This window comes from Plutella xylostella, chromosome 9 (genome assembly GCF_932276165.1).
Source record: "Plutella xylostella chromosome 9, ilPluXylo3.1, whole genome shotgun sequence".
In the NCBI taxonomy this organism is placed as follows: Eukaryota; Metazoa; Arthropoda; class Insecta; order Lepidoptera; family Plutellidae; genus Plutella; species Plutella xylostella.
Window position 1 is genome coordinate 4,336,833 of NC_063989.1, and position 13,903 is coordinate 4,350,735.

The 13,903-nt window shown below is 38.5% G+C and overlaps 1 protein-coding gene across 6 annotated transcripts in view; it reads right to left on the bottom strand.

The window, feature by feature from the left end:
- LOC105393136 overlaps positions 1-13,903 on the bottom strand; it is a 123,960-nt gene that overhangs the window by 99,397 nt on the left and 10,660 nt on the right. For 3 of the 6 annotated variants that reach the window (XM_048622895.1, XM_048622893.1, XM_048622894.1), the window contains 3 exons: positions 11,692-11,843; positions 7,917-7,972; positions 5,552-6,610 (listed from right to left, as the gene is read on the bottom strand). In XM_048622895.1, the coding sequence (XP_048478852.1) occupies positions 5,552-6,610; positions 7,917-7,972; positions 11,692-11,843 (1,267 nt within the window). Of the gene's footprint in view, positions 1-3,338; positions 3,707-5,551; positions 6,611-7,916; positions 7,973-11,691; positions 11,844-13,025; positions 13,121-13,903 lie in introns of those variants that run through there. The other 3 variants (XM_048622898.1, XM_048622897.1, XM_048622896.1) reach the window with 2 other exon arrangements.

A 13,903-nucleotide genomic window follows, 5' to 3' on the forward strand; every position in this document is an offset into this window, starting at 1 on the left:
AAAAAACCTGTAAATTTCAAATCAATTTCAATCACTAAACTAAAATCAATCAATAATTTGATAAGTAATCGTAATACTAATTTACTACCGAAGATTATACAAAGCAAAATGCAGGCGAGAGCATACCATTCTCCGTTATCCACCCATAAAGGGAAATTTAGCCAAAGGCACCAACCAGCCAGATTAGCTTTCCGATTCAAAACCTAACAATAATAATTAAAGCACTATGGTTCAGAATTCGTTAACGCTAGTTGATTGCGGTGGTATAGTAGGTAACTAAATATAGTTCTTTTCTGCTGACACAGACTTCCTTTATTGAGAAGTTCAGAATCTCGATGTCTAGTTTTACCTATCTTCTAAAAAGAAGATTAATGTATACAGGGTGTTGCAAAATTGGTATACTAAGCCGAAACCTACATGTGCAGCATGTTATATCTAAGCCCGAAACTAAAATCAGAATTTGGAAATTCGCGAAAAAAAAAAATCCATAGTAAAAGTCACGTTTCCAACAAAGTTTCTATGGAAAAAACAATTTTTTTTTCGCGAATTTCCAAATTCTGATTTTAGTTTCGGGCTTAGATATAACATGCTGCACATGTAGGTTTCGGCTTAGTATACCCTTTTTGCAACACCCTGTATAAATGCGATTAATCAGTCTTATTTTTAAATACAAAACAAAACAAAAAAAATAAAATAAAAAAAACTTAGCCAGAAGCTTAATTTTCTTACATTATCAGTTTGCGACAATTGATCAATAAAGTCGACCCGCAATGTATTGGGGTTACAGCAGCATTGTTCCTTTGATACAAAGCCGATAATCTAGAACTGCATTCAAAAGCTAATTAAAATATGAGACAAGCCCTCTGAACAATCATGAGATGGATACATGTCCACATGATATGTTATAGCATTGATGTTACGACAAAGAGCGTTAGTAGCTAGCTAGCGTTGTTATAAATGTTGATTTGCGTGGGAAGACGACACAACCCATCATTCACACATGGAGTAACCATTCGTTACAGAACTAGTAAAATACCTCACTCGTTGCCACAGAGCCTCATTGTGAACCTACGTGATCTACGCGGGAAAAATCAATGCGATTTAGTTATGCAAGAGGACATATTGTGAAAAGGGCTACGCGTTGTCCATTTGCAGTGAAGCGTGGAAATGGGTGGACCAATCAAAGGGACGGAACTTTGGTTGTCAGTGCGTGATGCGCAGGCGCACCCTCGATGGTGAAAATGTGATGTTCTTTTGTGATATATCCGGCGAGGGAAGGACAAAGCGACTGCAACAACCCAACAAGGGCCTTCGTAGTTCATCGGCTGGCGCAGTGGGCCTAGTGGGAGCAGTTTCAGTTATACTTTGGTCCATTTATGAAGTCACCGTCTGACTTTAAATGCAGTACAGTAAGGGTTCTGCCAGGAGACTTATTATGTGAAAGAGTTACATAAACAGAAGGTAAAGGTTGTAGAATAAAATTTCAGCATCACATAACAGAATAAGATCGTCGTACTTATTAAGTCAACGGTAATACTTAGAAGTTGCAAACTGTTCAAAAAAATTGTGGCATCATGTATGAATTCTGTGTCCGGAATCTAAAACCTCACCAGTACCAAAATGCAGTGCAACGAGTGCACTGACCCAATCTAAAGGAATCATTACGAAAGTACACACATGGAGCACGTGGTTCAAATCACTCTCAGGAATCCGACAAGCTTGTTTGTTTTATTTTTTTGTAACAGTTAATTGGTAATGCAGTAGATATTCTGATGAAATTCTTAAGAATTTAAGGCTACCTAAACACTTATGTACACACTCGCACAGATGTAAGTAATGTGCAGAATGCTGCAGGTAATCTTACTCCTTTATTTCAACGTTATTTTTTGACCAAAACACAGATACGGTTTTAGTATATATTTCGCTCGTAGACAGCACCTACACCTGCAAATGACTATGTAGCCGCAAAAGTGAGCGTACATTGTTCAAACAACAATACGTTTTGTTGTAGAATAAATGCTTCTTTTAAATTTTAATCACGCTCGGGGATGAAACAAGCTACATGGAATCCAGAGTTTATTCGGCCTCATGAGCCGGCACGTAAGAAAAATTGCGAATCTAGCTGAATATTCAAAACATTTGGGGCTCGACGTAACAAATGTTAACGGCTTCATTCATTTAATTTTTAACGTTTCGTTTTCTGGCATTGAATATAGAAAACAGGTACTCTTTTATTTCCCCCTTGTCTAAATAGAGTCGTGTGAAGATTGACTTGGTCAGTTGGCCAGCCAGCTCTGAGCAACGGATGGGCTGATGAAAATGGCAGAAATGCAATGCATAACTAGTGCTATACCTACGATAATTTTACTTGTAATACGATGTCGTCTTTACAAGTGGCCCGCATCCTCATACCGGATGGCACCGGAAAATAAAGAGCGATTGTCCGGTACAAAACTTATGTTCGTTGTCGTTTTTCATTCGACGCTTATTCGACGTGATGAAGCCGGGTTTATGCAGATATGTTTCGAAATGTTGTGTGGAATTCGTCACTTTTTCCTTTTTCATAAAATGAATAGGGGTTTTCGGATGTTGGGCGTTTGTGCATCCGAATAATGGAATAAAATTTTGAGCTGTATGCTAAAATTTACTTTGAAAAGTTAAATGAAAATGCGCATTTTCTACATGTCAATAGTCAAAGTTAGAAAAGTCCTTTTAGTAAAGACTTTTAATAATTAATGTCATCCCGGCGCCATAAGTTATGGCCCCGCCATTTTTATAACTTGTCGTAAAAACATTGTTTTAATTAGAGCGGGAAAATCGGCCGTACACACGAAAGCGCCATAAAGACGCCCAATTTTCAGGGACTTTTTAAGACCAATTTTTCAAAAGGGTATTGCTATAATGTGTTTACGTTCCTTACATGAAAGAGGCATATTATTCGTATGTTTGAAATGGCTTTAACCGAAGGGAAATGGGTTTTTGAATTACAGATATACGTAAACAACAACATCGCACTTATTAGATACGATTTCTGAGAGAATTAAACCCTTGGATTCCTGCGTCTCAAATTTTGACTGTTATTAAGTTTCCGTCATCAAAGGGTCCTAATGGATCCCTTTAGATAAACAGTTTGATGTTAAATAAGGTTAGATGTGTTATATTTAATCATACCTACATATCGTACGTGTAATTAAAGGTAATCTAAAATAAAATTTAACACTACACTACGCTTTCGTCCTCAATTTTTTTATCGATAATAGGACTAAATAACGACCGTTTTCAAAACCCAAGTTCTTTAACGACAGCGTGTTGTAATTTATATAATAAACTGTACAAACCCTTCCTAAGTTTGGGCTCGGCGAGTTTCCTTGACTTTTTGCTCCTAGTTATATTGCAGGTCAACTTTTCGATCGCTTTCAGTATTTTCTCGCTGACTTTGTTAATGGTCCTTCGTTTCGGGTCGGTGTACTTGTTCGTTCGTCGGCCGTCCACCGTCTTCTCTTGTCCGGAGTCAGCACTGTCGTCTGACTCCGTGGCCGATGAGTCCGACACAGGCTCAAAGACGTACGGACTCGTCTGGAAGCACGTTTGTGACGACATCTCTTGTCACTTGTCACTTTAAACTTTCACGACAAAAGCGCATCGAGCGCGATCGCTTTTTGTTTCTGGTTTAAGATGATCTAGAGTTGCAAAGGATGTCGAGTCACGGCAAGACAGCGGCGGCACTGAGGCTCCCGGCGCAGTCCCGGGGTCCCTAGAGCGTGGCGCCGCGCCCAGTGGGTGAGCCCGAGACCTTGGCTCGTCTTCCTTCATTGCACCCCGCATGACGGATAGGCCACCGCTAAGACTGATGGACCTCTTTGAACCGCTAATGTGCTATCGATTTGCACTGAAAAATTCGTTTCTAAATACAAAGGGGAGAGACGAATGGCTGTTTGTTTCGTGAGGCTCGCATCGAACGGAGTTTTGTTCACAATAAATATTGAGCCGTCAATGTCAGAAGCACTCTGCTGCGGTAGCGCTCAATTAAACTAACCCATTAACTTCCTAAATTACTTTAAAATTTTACTGTCCCTTTTGTTGCAGAACATTTTCGGTACACAAATTAAATTTTCGAACGTATACACAACTACAGATAGCTAGGTGTAAGGGTGGTTTCCAATGTTTTGAGAATACAAATAAACTTACTATACACAATGTTGAAAATAAGCGCATGAGTGCAACATAAATCAAGCTATGGAGTTTATTTTTCGAAAGACCATCTTATTTATTAACTGGTGGTAGGTAGAAGAGTTCATAATATAAAGAAACCTTTTGCGATTAATTTAAGTAGGTAGGTATGTAAGTATATGTATAGAACTGACAATCAGTTCAAAATATCTAAAAACATATTTTAGTTTAGTAGTTACCCAATACCAGATACATATAGTTGTTATTAGAGTGCTGGAGTCACCTAATACAAGGTATTTCTTATAGTGCGGATAAGAAATAGGAAGCTGTAAGTGCACAAACGCCTGAAAAAAAGCAAAGAGCAACAAATCACACACACGACACAGTTAACTGATGAAGTGAGTCGCGGCGCGTGATAAAAATGTTGAAGCGACACTGAACTTTCACCGAAACTTGTGGAAACTTATATCAATGACTGTCTACGTAAGTAGCTCAGTTTGCATAAAGTAACGTGTGATGTGAGAGGGGCGAAGTTTCCAAGCCACCTTAGTTAAGGAACAATGAGTTTATCAACAGCTTTGCAGATGAGTAAGTTAAGTTTTTAATTAAGTTGATACTGAGGATGCTACTTAATTTATGGGTAGGTTATAGATTTTATGTTAATGTGAGATCACTATGAATAATTATTACGTTAGTTACGACAATAATAACTATTGTAGTATCTACCTAAATACATTTGTGTCAAGTAGGTAAGTATTACAATAATGTACTTAGTAGGTATACTTTTAATATACCTATAGAATACGAATAGGGTCGGCAAAAACTTAAAAAAATCATCTGGTGCCACCCCGCCCCTGCCGTTTATTTTCTTTTTCGCGTCGCAAAAATATCCCGCACCGTTTTTATTTCATGTTTCATGTAAATAGGCACTAAGATGCAGCGTGCAGCGGGGACCACTCAAGTTTTCGACAACTTTTTGGTATAAATCTAACAATTTCTGCTCTGCAATTCTATTTCAGTGCCGTTGGAACAATAAAGTTATAATTTGAGGAGCATTTCAAGGACGTCTCTGAAACTAATTGAATTGTCTTCGTGCTTTACAGCGGAGTGGATAACTTTTGTAAGATAGAATTGTCACGGCATCGCGCTCAGAGATTAACTGTGCTCTAACTGGATCCAGTTGCCATATTATACACACGTCTAGACTTTTATTACAGAATCATCGAAAGTCATAATAAAATTAGGCACCTAAAAATAATGTCTTAGTCGTATAGAAACGACAAAATTTTACAAGGAGTTAAGACTGAAAACGGTTTAAAGATTCTAAATTTGTGTTTCTAAACTTTCTTTTCTTTAGTTAAAATGTTTATGAAAAACTTACCAGCGGATGCAAAATACTTGTGGTCTTCTTGCGCAGAGCGGTGCGGCGATGCACTGGAATTCCTGTCATATTTAGTTTCCCTTCTTGTATCATAATACTGCTCACGGTTGGCAGCTCCCAGTGTGTGATTCGCACCACTATTGTTATAAGGTTTACTTTCGTATGTATTTCCTACATGACCTCTGTCTTTGAAGTCATGTTGTTGCGCAGTAGGTGAAGGCATTGTATTGTTTCCTTTGGTTTTGTGTTCGCCTTCATCCGATCCGTTAAGAAGGATTTTCTTAACTGTTGTAACTTTTTTTATTTCATTAGTTTTATGCTCGGTAATAGTAGAGTGTTTTATAATCTCCTCTTTTGAACAGAAACTATTATCGCTCAAAGAATTCGATATAGTTTTGTTTATTTCATAATTTTCATTTCTACCATTATCATAGTATTTGTGATAAGGGTCGCCATTCAGTTTGACTTCATCGAAAGGATTTCTAGAAGTCTCTCCGTTTTTTCTTGGAAGCCCATTAGTAGTAGTTTCTCTAAATATACTATCATAAGAAAACGGATCACTTTTCATATCACTGGCAGTGGTTTTGGCAACACCGTTAGCGTATCCATTCGTGCTGTGGATATCAGATTTCGCTAAGCTCGATCGTTTTGTTGGAGATTCGGTTGATTTCGTAAAAAAGGTAGGCGATTTAAGCCCGGCTATCTCGTGTTGGTACTCCGATGAGCTTGTCGTCATTGGTTTTGATCTATCTAAGCTTGAATACGTCGATCGGCCGTTAGGTATTGGTAGTTTCGATGGACTTGAGTGTGGGTTGGATGGCAGTGTGGTGTAGAAAGGATTTGTCGGGTGTATCCTCACAGACTCCTCTGGGCCCGCGACTGATTTAACAAGTGGTGTCGAATTCAGTGGCGAGGGTGACGAGCATAGTGACGTCCTGTGGGGATCACCTCTAGGGACCAGTCTATGCTGTGGGGACGGCGGTTGTTTCACACTAGAGTACACTGGAGCCTGCGGCGTCGCTCGCCCACTGCTCGTGTCATTGATTAACTGAGATGGTCCTGAAACAAAGTAAAGTATAATTATTGAATGCATTGCTTCACAACCAAACATCCACCGGCATAATCTTATTTGGAAGTTTGAAGACCATCAATACGCTCCAGCGTCAAAGCGATCTATTTGAGTTTCAACTTAAGGTGTACACGTTTAAGTTGAGTCTCCTAGGGAATGTTCGGAACTACATTAAGCATTCCCGGCCAAGTTAGACATGAGTAGAAAGTGCCGTTTTGCAATGACTCTGAATATGCAGACGTGTGATAAAGTAATACACTTTGCGAGTACAAAAGGAAGCATCCAGACGGCGAGAAATATTCTACCTGGTCTGATTTATAGCGGGAAAACACGTTTGTTGCACGAGTTTTATTTTATCGCATCATTTTGTGTTTCCGGAAGTGGAATACTTTAAAAGGCATTTTAAGTTTTAAGCCAGTCTTACTCCGAAATTGTGTTTTGTTTCTGGTATATTTTGATAAACCGTAAGCAAGTTCTGCATTAAGGTTAAATCACCTAAAGGTACTTATATTAAATTGATAATACTTAGGTATTATGAATTCGCAGAATTTAGATGGAAGGCTGATATCTTTATACTCTTAAAACCTTTACACACACAGAAACTCGACTCCTCTAAAAACATTTTCCCGGAAACCCCTTCCTTCCAGAGCGAGCCAAAGGCACCTAAATTTAATCTTATCACCGCTCTCTTTGCATAAACAGCTTTTGGACTCAGCGAGGCAAGTTGCAACAAAGATATTGGCGGTGGCAAACGTAAATAGGAATCAGAGATGCGCCGAGCACAGTTCGACCATTAACCGGGCACCCCGGATTATCCCGGTTGCCTATCTAACCACTTACGGTGCTTCCAGAGTGCCGGATAGACTCTCGGAGATGCACAAACGTTACGCAGTCGGGGTGGCGGGATTGGGTGTGTAAGTCCTTTTCACACCCAATCGATTAATCTTTCACTTTAAGTTGAAGTGTAAGTGTTTTGGAAAAAAACGCCTTCAAATGGAAGTTATGATTATTTTTTTCACTGGCGGCGCGGTAAGGCCTTTCACTTCACTTCAATTTCAGAATAAAAAATGAAACTTAACCTAAGCTGCATACGTTAGGGGGGTAGTTAATCTGCATAATTTGCTATTGTGAGATGAACGTGGATAGTTGAAATTCCTTGTAGTTAGCGCTAGCTAGGAATGCTTCACGGCAGTACAAGTGAGCAGAAACTCAAACAAGTTGCCATAGCAGACCAGGCGGGCTATGCGGCACGTAGAATAACATTCTAGGAATTTATTAGGTCAGTTCGGAACTTACTTTTCAGTTCACTCCCCTTTCCAATGGATCTTCGACGTGGCGACATCTCTCTATCTCTGAAACAATGAACCATTATATTATTATTATCTTTAGTCGTTTTTTTAGGTGGAAATGTTCCTATAGTCTAATATAAAATGTAGTATATGTAGGTATATTAATTAAGTATAATTGATGTATAATGGGACTTTATGGATAAAGTAGTATCATATACTGTAGGTAGGTACTCTAGTTGCGTATATGCATAGTGCCTCGAATGATTAAATACTTTGAAGCCTTATCTTAAAATTTAGGTATCTAACCTACATTTGACTAGGAAGTAGTCACTAATCATCCAATTATCCTCCACCTTGTTCCGCCTAAGGATATTAAGTTGTTAAGAACGAGACTCAATTAAAAGGCCATTCACTGCGAACCTCTCGCTAGAACGTAATTTGAAAAACCCTTTCCCCAAACAATGGGCTTTAAGCAGTCAACAAGGTCAGAAATAGAGGAGTTACTTCCTGAATTCTGCTATAAAATGATTATTGTAATCTAGTACACTGAGGTAATTGGGCTTCGGAATTTAAACTACCTTAATTCTTGCGTCGTAAAACATAAGATTTACAATATCAACTGTGATTAGACTAGTGAGTTGTAGAAAGTTTACAATGTAGTTTGTAATTTTAACTTGGTATATTTTGACATCTTCATTTTCGAAAGCAGCTGGGATAGTTTTTGTTACATAGGTACGTTAACACTTTGAGGGCAAGTGCCGGATTTTATGACGCGAATACTATCTCTACATATTTACTATATTATCTATACCAGCTATACTCAAACTGCGGCTCGCGGGCCGCATGTGGCCCGCCGGGCCTTTATCAGTGGCCCGCGTGCCATGAGAGATAATAGGGAATATACATTCTGTGTAAAAAGTATCGGGATTATATCCATAAAACAATATTTTTTTTGTTATTCATCCAAATTAATTTTATCACCTTCAAAATTTGCTCCTTCAGAAACGATACACATTCGCCAACGAATTATCCAATCATAATAACATTTTTTTAAACGCAGTTTTCAGAGTTGTGTTTTGTATACGCGGCGATTTTTCCTTATTGTCTTCTATCGTTTCTGAAGGAGCATACTTTGAAGGTGATAAAATAAATTTGGATGAATAACAATATTGTTTTGTTTTATTGATCTAATCCCGATACTTTTTACACAGAGTAGTATATGCATGTGTTTTTATATTATTATTCAATAGTTTACATCGCAATAGTAAAAAAAAAAAATGCTTGCGGCCCGCAACACCATGACTTCAACGTGTTTGTGGCCCTTATATAAAAAAGGTTGAGTACCAATGATCTATACGTTATTATGAGTTCATAAAATACTCCTATGCCACCGTCGTCTCGGATAACGAGGGTAACGTGAAGGTTCCCACTTCCCAGTCATATTGATCTGGTCCTGACAGAAAAACAGTGTCGTAATCTTTTAATGCCTAACTATTATAGTTGCTGCGTGCTGGTTTTGTGGTTCAAAATCATATAAATATCAATATCAAGTAGCCTATTTCTTGATGAATTGAACAAGGATACCGATAATTCTGAAATTAAAATATTAACATACTTACTGCCAATTTCTCCATAATCGGTTACCTAACCGACTGGGATAGGTTAATCAATTATACATCATCTCCATATAAAATTCATGATACGTAGATGTGTCAAAAGTCAACCACTAAGTTATGCTCTAAGCGACCATGGAGAAATTGGCACTTATTGGTGTTCTGTTAATTAGTAGGTAGGTAGCCATCAATGATAGGCATAGATACATGTATAGCTATATCGTAGTATATTAACTGTAACAAAATATTACGTACCTAAATACTTGATACAGTCTTATAAATAGTTATGTACCAACTACCAACCTTTTACAAGTACGGCAAGACCGTAACTATTTAAATATAGTTTTAATACTTAAATTAAATTTTAATATAGTTCTATGGCTTAGATACTACCGGCATAAAATCACTTGAATGAAGTGGTACATTTGATAAACGCCCGCACAAGTGCAGTGCACATTAGATTAGCTCCTGCCTGAAGGATTAGACTCAAAGAGCATGCGAGGAGTGGCTGCTGCGGATAGGAACTAGGATTTAAGCTAGGCTTTGCAGGGTACCTAGAACTAACCCAAGTGATGGGTGGAGAGTGAAGGAGCGGCTCCTGTTTGCCCAGTTTGCTACGCTTTGTTATAAAATCTAAAATATGATAAAACTAATGCAGTTGGTCTACAAATTGAGTTTGTATTGAAGGAAAAAAATATAAAATAATAATTACTTGCTAAAATAAATAAACCCACTACTTACCTACTTATTTATAAAAAGTACAGGTAAAAAATCGACTAATTCTACCTAACACCAATCTTGTTCGAGCATTGGTCAACATCTTCCTTGTTCAACTAAGCTTATACAGCTTAGCGTTACAGATACCCCGACAAACTTACAAATCGCTGATAGCGTCAGCTAGGCACTAAACTTACATTTTACAGCTTATTTTAGGACCCTTTCAGCTATATCACTATACCTCGGCGTGACTAGGTCATAAATGTAGTTTTCCGAACGAATTTTGTCGTAAAAATCCAGCTAAAGAATTCAACAGAAATGCACCGATCGATGTTTCGAGACGCACGTTTCGCGGATTAGACACAAAATCTACCCGTCGCGGATGTGAATGCAGCAGTAGGTTTCTGTTGTATACAGGGTGTAGCAAATGTGGGATAGTAAGCCGAAAAGAGGTGACACATGGTGTCAACCGTAACAATTAATGTTAGAAAATTCGTAAAAAAATTGCAAGCAAATGTCCTTTTTTCAAAACCTGTATATACTCGATTCTAAAAATAGCAAGCAAATATCATTTTTGCAACAATCCTGTATATGCTTGATTCTAAAGTATAAAAGTGGAAGTGGAGTGGTATAAAACTCGTTAGGATTAGGCAGTGTTTAGTGTCTAGACAGTTTGGATGAACTAAGAGATGGTAATTAGACCACTGTTTAAAGAGTATCCTAACTTCCAGGGCCAAGTATTTCATTTCAAGACCACATACTGTAACACCTACAGTTACAGTATGTGGACCATTTCACTCTCTATCAACATTTCTCGGAATAAATACAAAAAAATATAGGTAATATTTGAAGAAGTTTAAGGTGGTAACACAAATTTTCTACGAAAACAGGATGACATATTTGAATCACCATCAGTCTAAATCAAAGTGCACGTACCTAAGTGCGAATGGGAGATGTACTGGAGCGAACATTACTTCGGAATGCTTTTAGGCCCGCCTCGTCTGTCTACTGTTGTCTTCAACATACCTACCTACATAGGTTTCAATAGACGATTTTATTTTTTGTAAAAAGTTGAAGCATTTGCGCTGTTCGGTTCATGGCAAAATTATTTCCTACGGTAGTGCCAAGAATGGTAATTCCTGCAATTATAAGTTTAGTAACGCTCACTTTTTCACAAAGCTCCCTGGAAAGACATTTACCTAAGTGATGAGGGTTAAATAAGTCTTGAAGTTCATTGAGTGCTGAAGGTGAAAACATATTATTATATCGGTTACCGATAATTATTCTTTATTAATAGAAGCTATTCCCGCGAGCACCCTCGGACGTACATAAGGCACTCCGTGGGTAGTCGGACACTTAGTCAGTGACCTAATCCCTTTCTCTACGATGACAAAACTACCTTTATCGTTTGTCACTGCGCCGCTACGAAGAAACAAAAAACAAACAACTCACTCATTCAGCCCCAGCCTCAAGACAGGCCCGGCGGCCCTCAGCAGCGCGTGGGCCTCGCTGTTGGTGATCCCCCTCGTGGGCTTCCCGTTGATGGACGTGATGACGTCACCCTCGCGGATGCCGCTCAGCGACGCCTTCCGACCGGGGTTCACCTGGAACGAGAGAGATGAATGTGAGTAAGTGAACAGGAGGAATAAGCACGTTAATCACACTAGGTGTGGCTTGATGGCTACACGGCCGAGAATCACAGCAATAGTATACTTCATCGTTATCATCAGCCTTCTATCGCCCACTGTTGGGTATAGGCTTCATTATTTGTACGCTTATAGTTAGGTACAAACAAAGTCATGCGATATTGCAAGAATTCTTAAAAAAATCGTGGTGTTAATCTCGCACTTGGAGGTGGGTAAGTTAGTCTGAAATCGGAAGGAAAGGACAGGTGGAGCTCTTATGTAACATGAGGTTGACGATGAAAAACACAACATCAACTTACATACGAGTCCGCGTTGTTCTATGGCTACGAATGATGTTTTCATTCTGAGGCTAAATAAACATACAAATTATATTGGTCTCGTTTTTTTTTTTGGAAAATACGGTGTTATTTTACGAGCTAGAGAAGAATAAATATTATTTTGACCGGAATCTAGTATTACGTAAGGAAACTAACTTACTACCGGCCCATACCTACCTGCGCTAATTAATGTGTTTAGCAATCGCTTAACACGGCTAAATATAGAGCTACATATCGGTAATACCTACAAGCACCCTACGACTGAACGTACAATTTACAGCAAATAATATTATGAAGGGCTTCAGTGTAATACCTTTATTAGACTGCCATGGAGCCCAATAAACTGGGTACACGACATTTATGGAGTTTAATTCAATTACAGAGTTGGAACATGCCCCCATTACACGGCGCAGCCACGTTTAATGTGTAAACCAATGGAATTAGGAATTTAAATGGCATTTACATGCCACAGGTTGTACTGGATTTTGACTGAAGGCTTGATAACATTGTTCTGTATGTGTTTTGTAACTAACTCTTAATTTCTAGTAAATTTTAGATTACAAAATAAGTCTTAAAAAGAGAAAATTTTGGCCGAAAATCGATATTAGTGAAGATTGTTGAATCTCCATAAATTTAAGGAATTGGGAATGTTTATGTGGCAACAATCCTCCTGGTTGCCATCCATGCCTTTATTATTTCAATTTTCACTCTTGCACGTTTACCAAACAAACAACGCGAGGCAAAGAAGTAAATACCAAAACCGTTGCTTTGATTACGTTTGAAGAAGCTGTCAAATTACGGAAAAGGATGTGTAGCAACAAACCACGGTCGGATCGCGCCTCCTGACACCCGGCGAACAGAACTTGAGCATGTTTCCGCCCCCCCTCGCTGGTGACAGTTCACCCCCCTTCAACCTACACACGGCCTATCACATTTTATACACATACACACACATTCCCGCGAATTATTGACGTTACGCTCACTGATTTCCGTAACACCCGAGTCACACGAGTCAAAAACCGGCTGTATAAAAAGAAAGCAAACTGCACTGATAGAATAGAACAACTTAATCGTAACCACTGCACTGGTCAATAGGCTATGTCTGAAAAAAATGAACAACGCTCATAATTTTTCTAATGATAGGAATAACCCTCCGTATCATCCTAAAAAAATCTCCGATTTTTCGTATGCGTCAGTAATTTTATAAAAATAAAAACATTTCAAGTTTCACAAAACGGGGATATGATGGCACTTCAGGACTTTTTCCATCGTCTCTATAAAAATATATGGGCAATAAAAAAGAAAAAAATTGACAGGCGTCAGCTTTTACATACTCTTTGGTCACACGTCTATCCATAGACCTACAACGTCCAACAACGTCACATCAAAACCTGTCATATTTTTTTTAATGCCTATAGAGACGATGGAAAAAGTCCTGAAGTGCCATCATATCCCCGTTTTGTGAAACTTGAAATGTTTTTATTTTTATAAAATTACTGACGCATAGGAAAAATCTGAGATTTTTTTAGGATGATACGGAGGGTTATTCCTATCATCAGAAAAATTATGAGCGTTGTTCAATTTTTTCAGACATAGCCTATTCGCTAGCAATCAAAAAAGGTTTTATTTTCTCCGCAAACAATGACTGTTGGTAAGAAAGCTCGGGAGCCTACTAAGGGCGAGTCATGGCCAATTTCATCG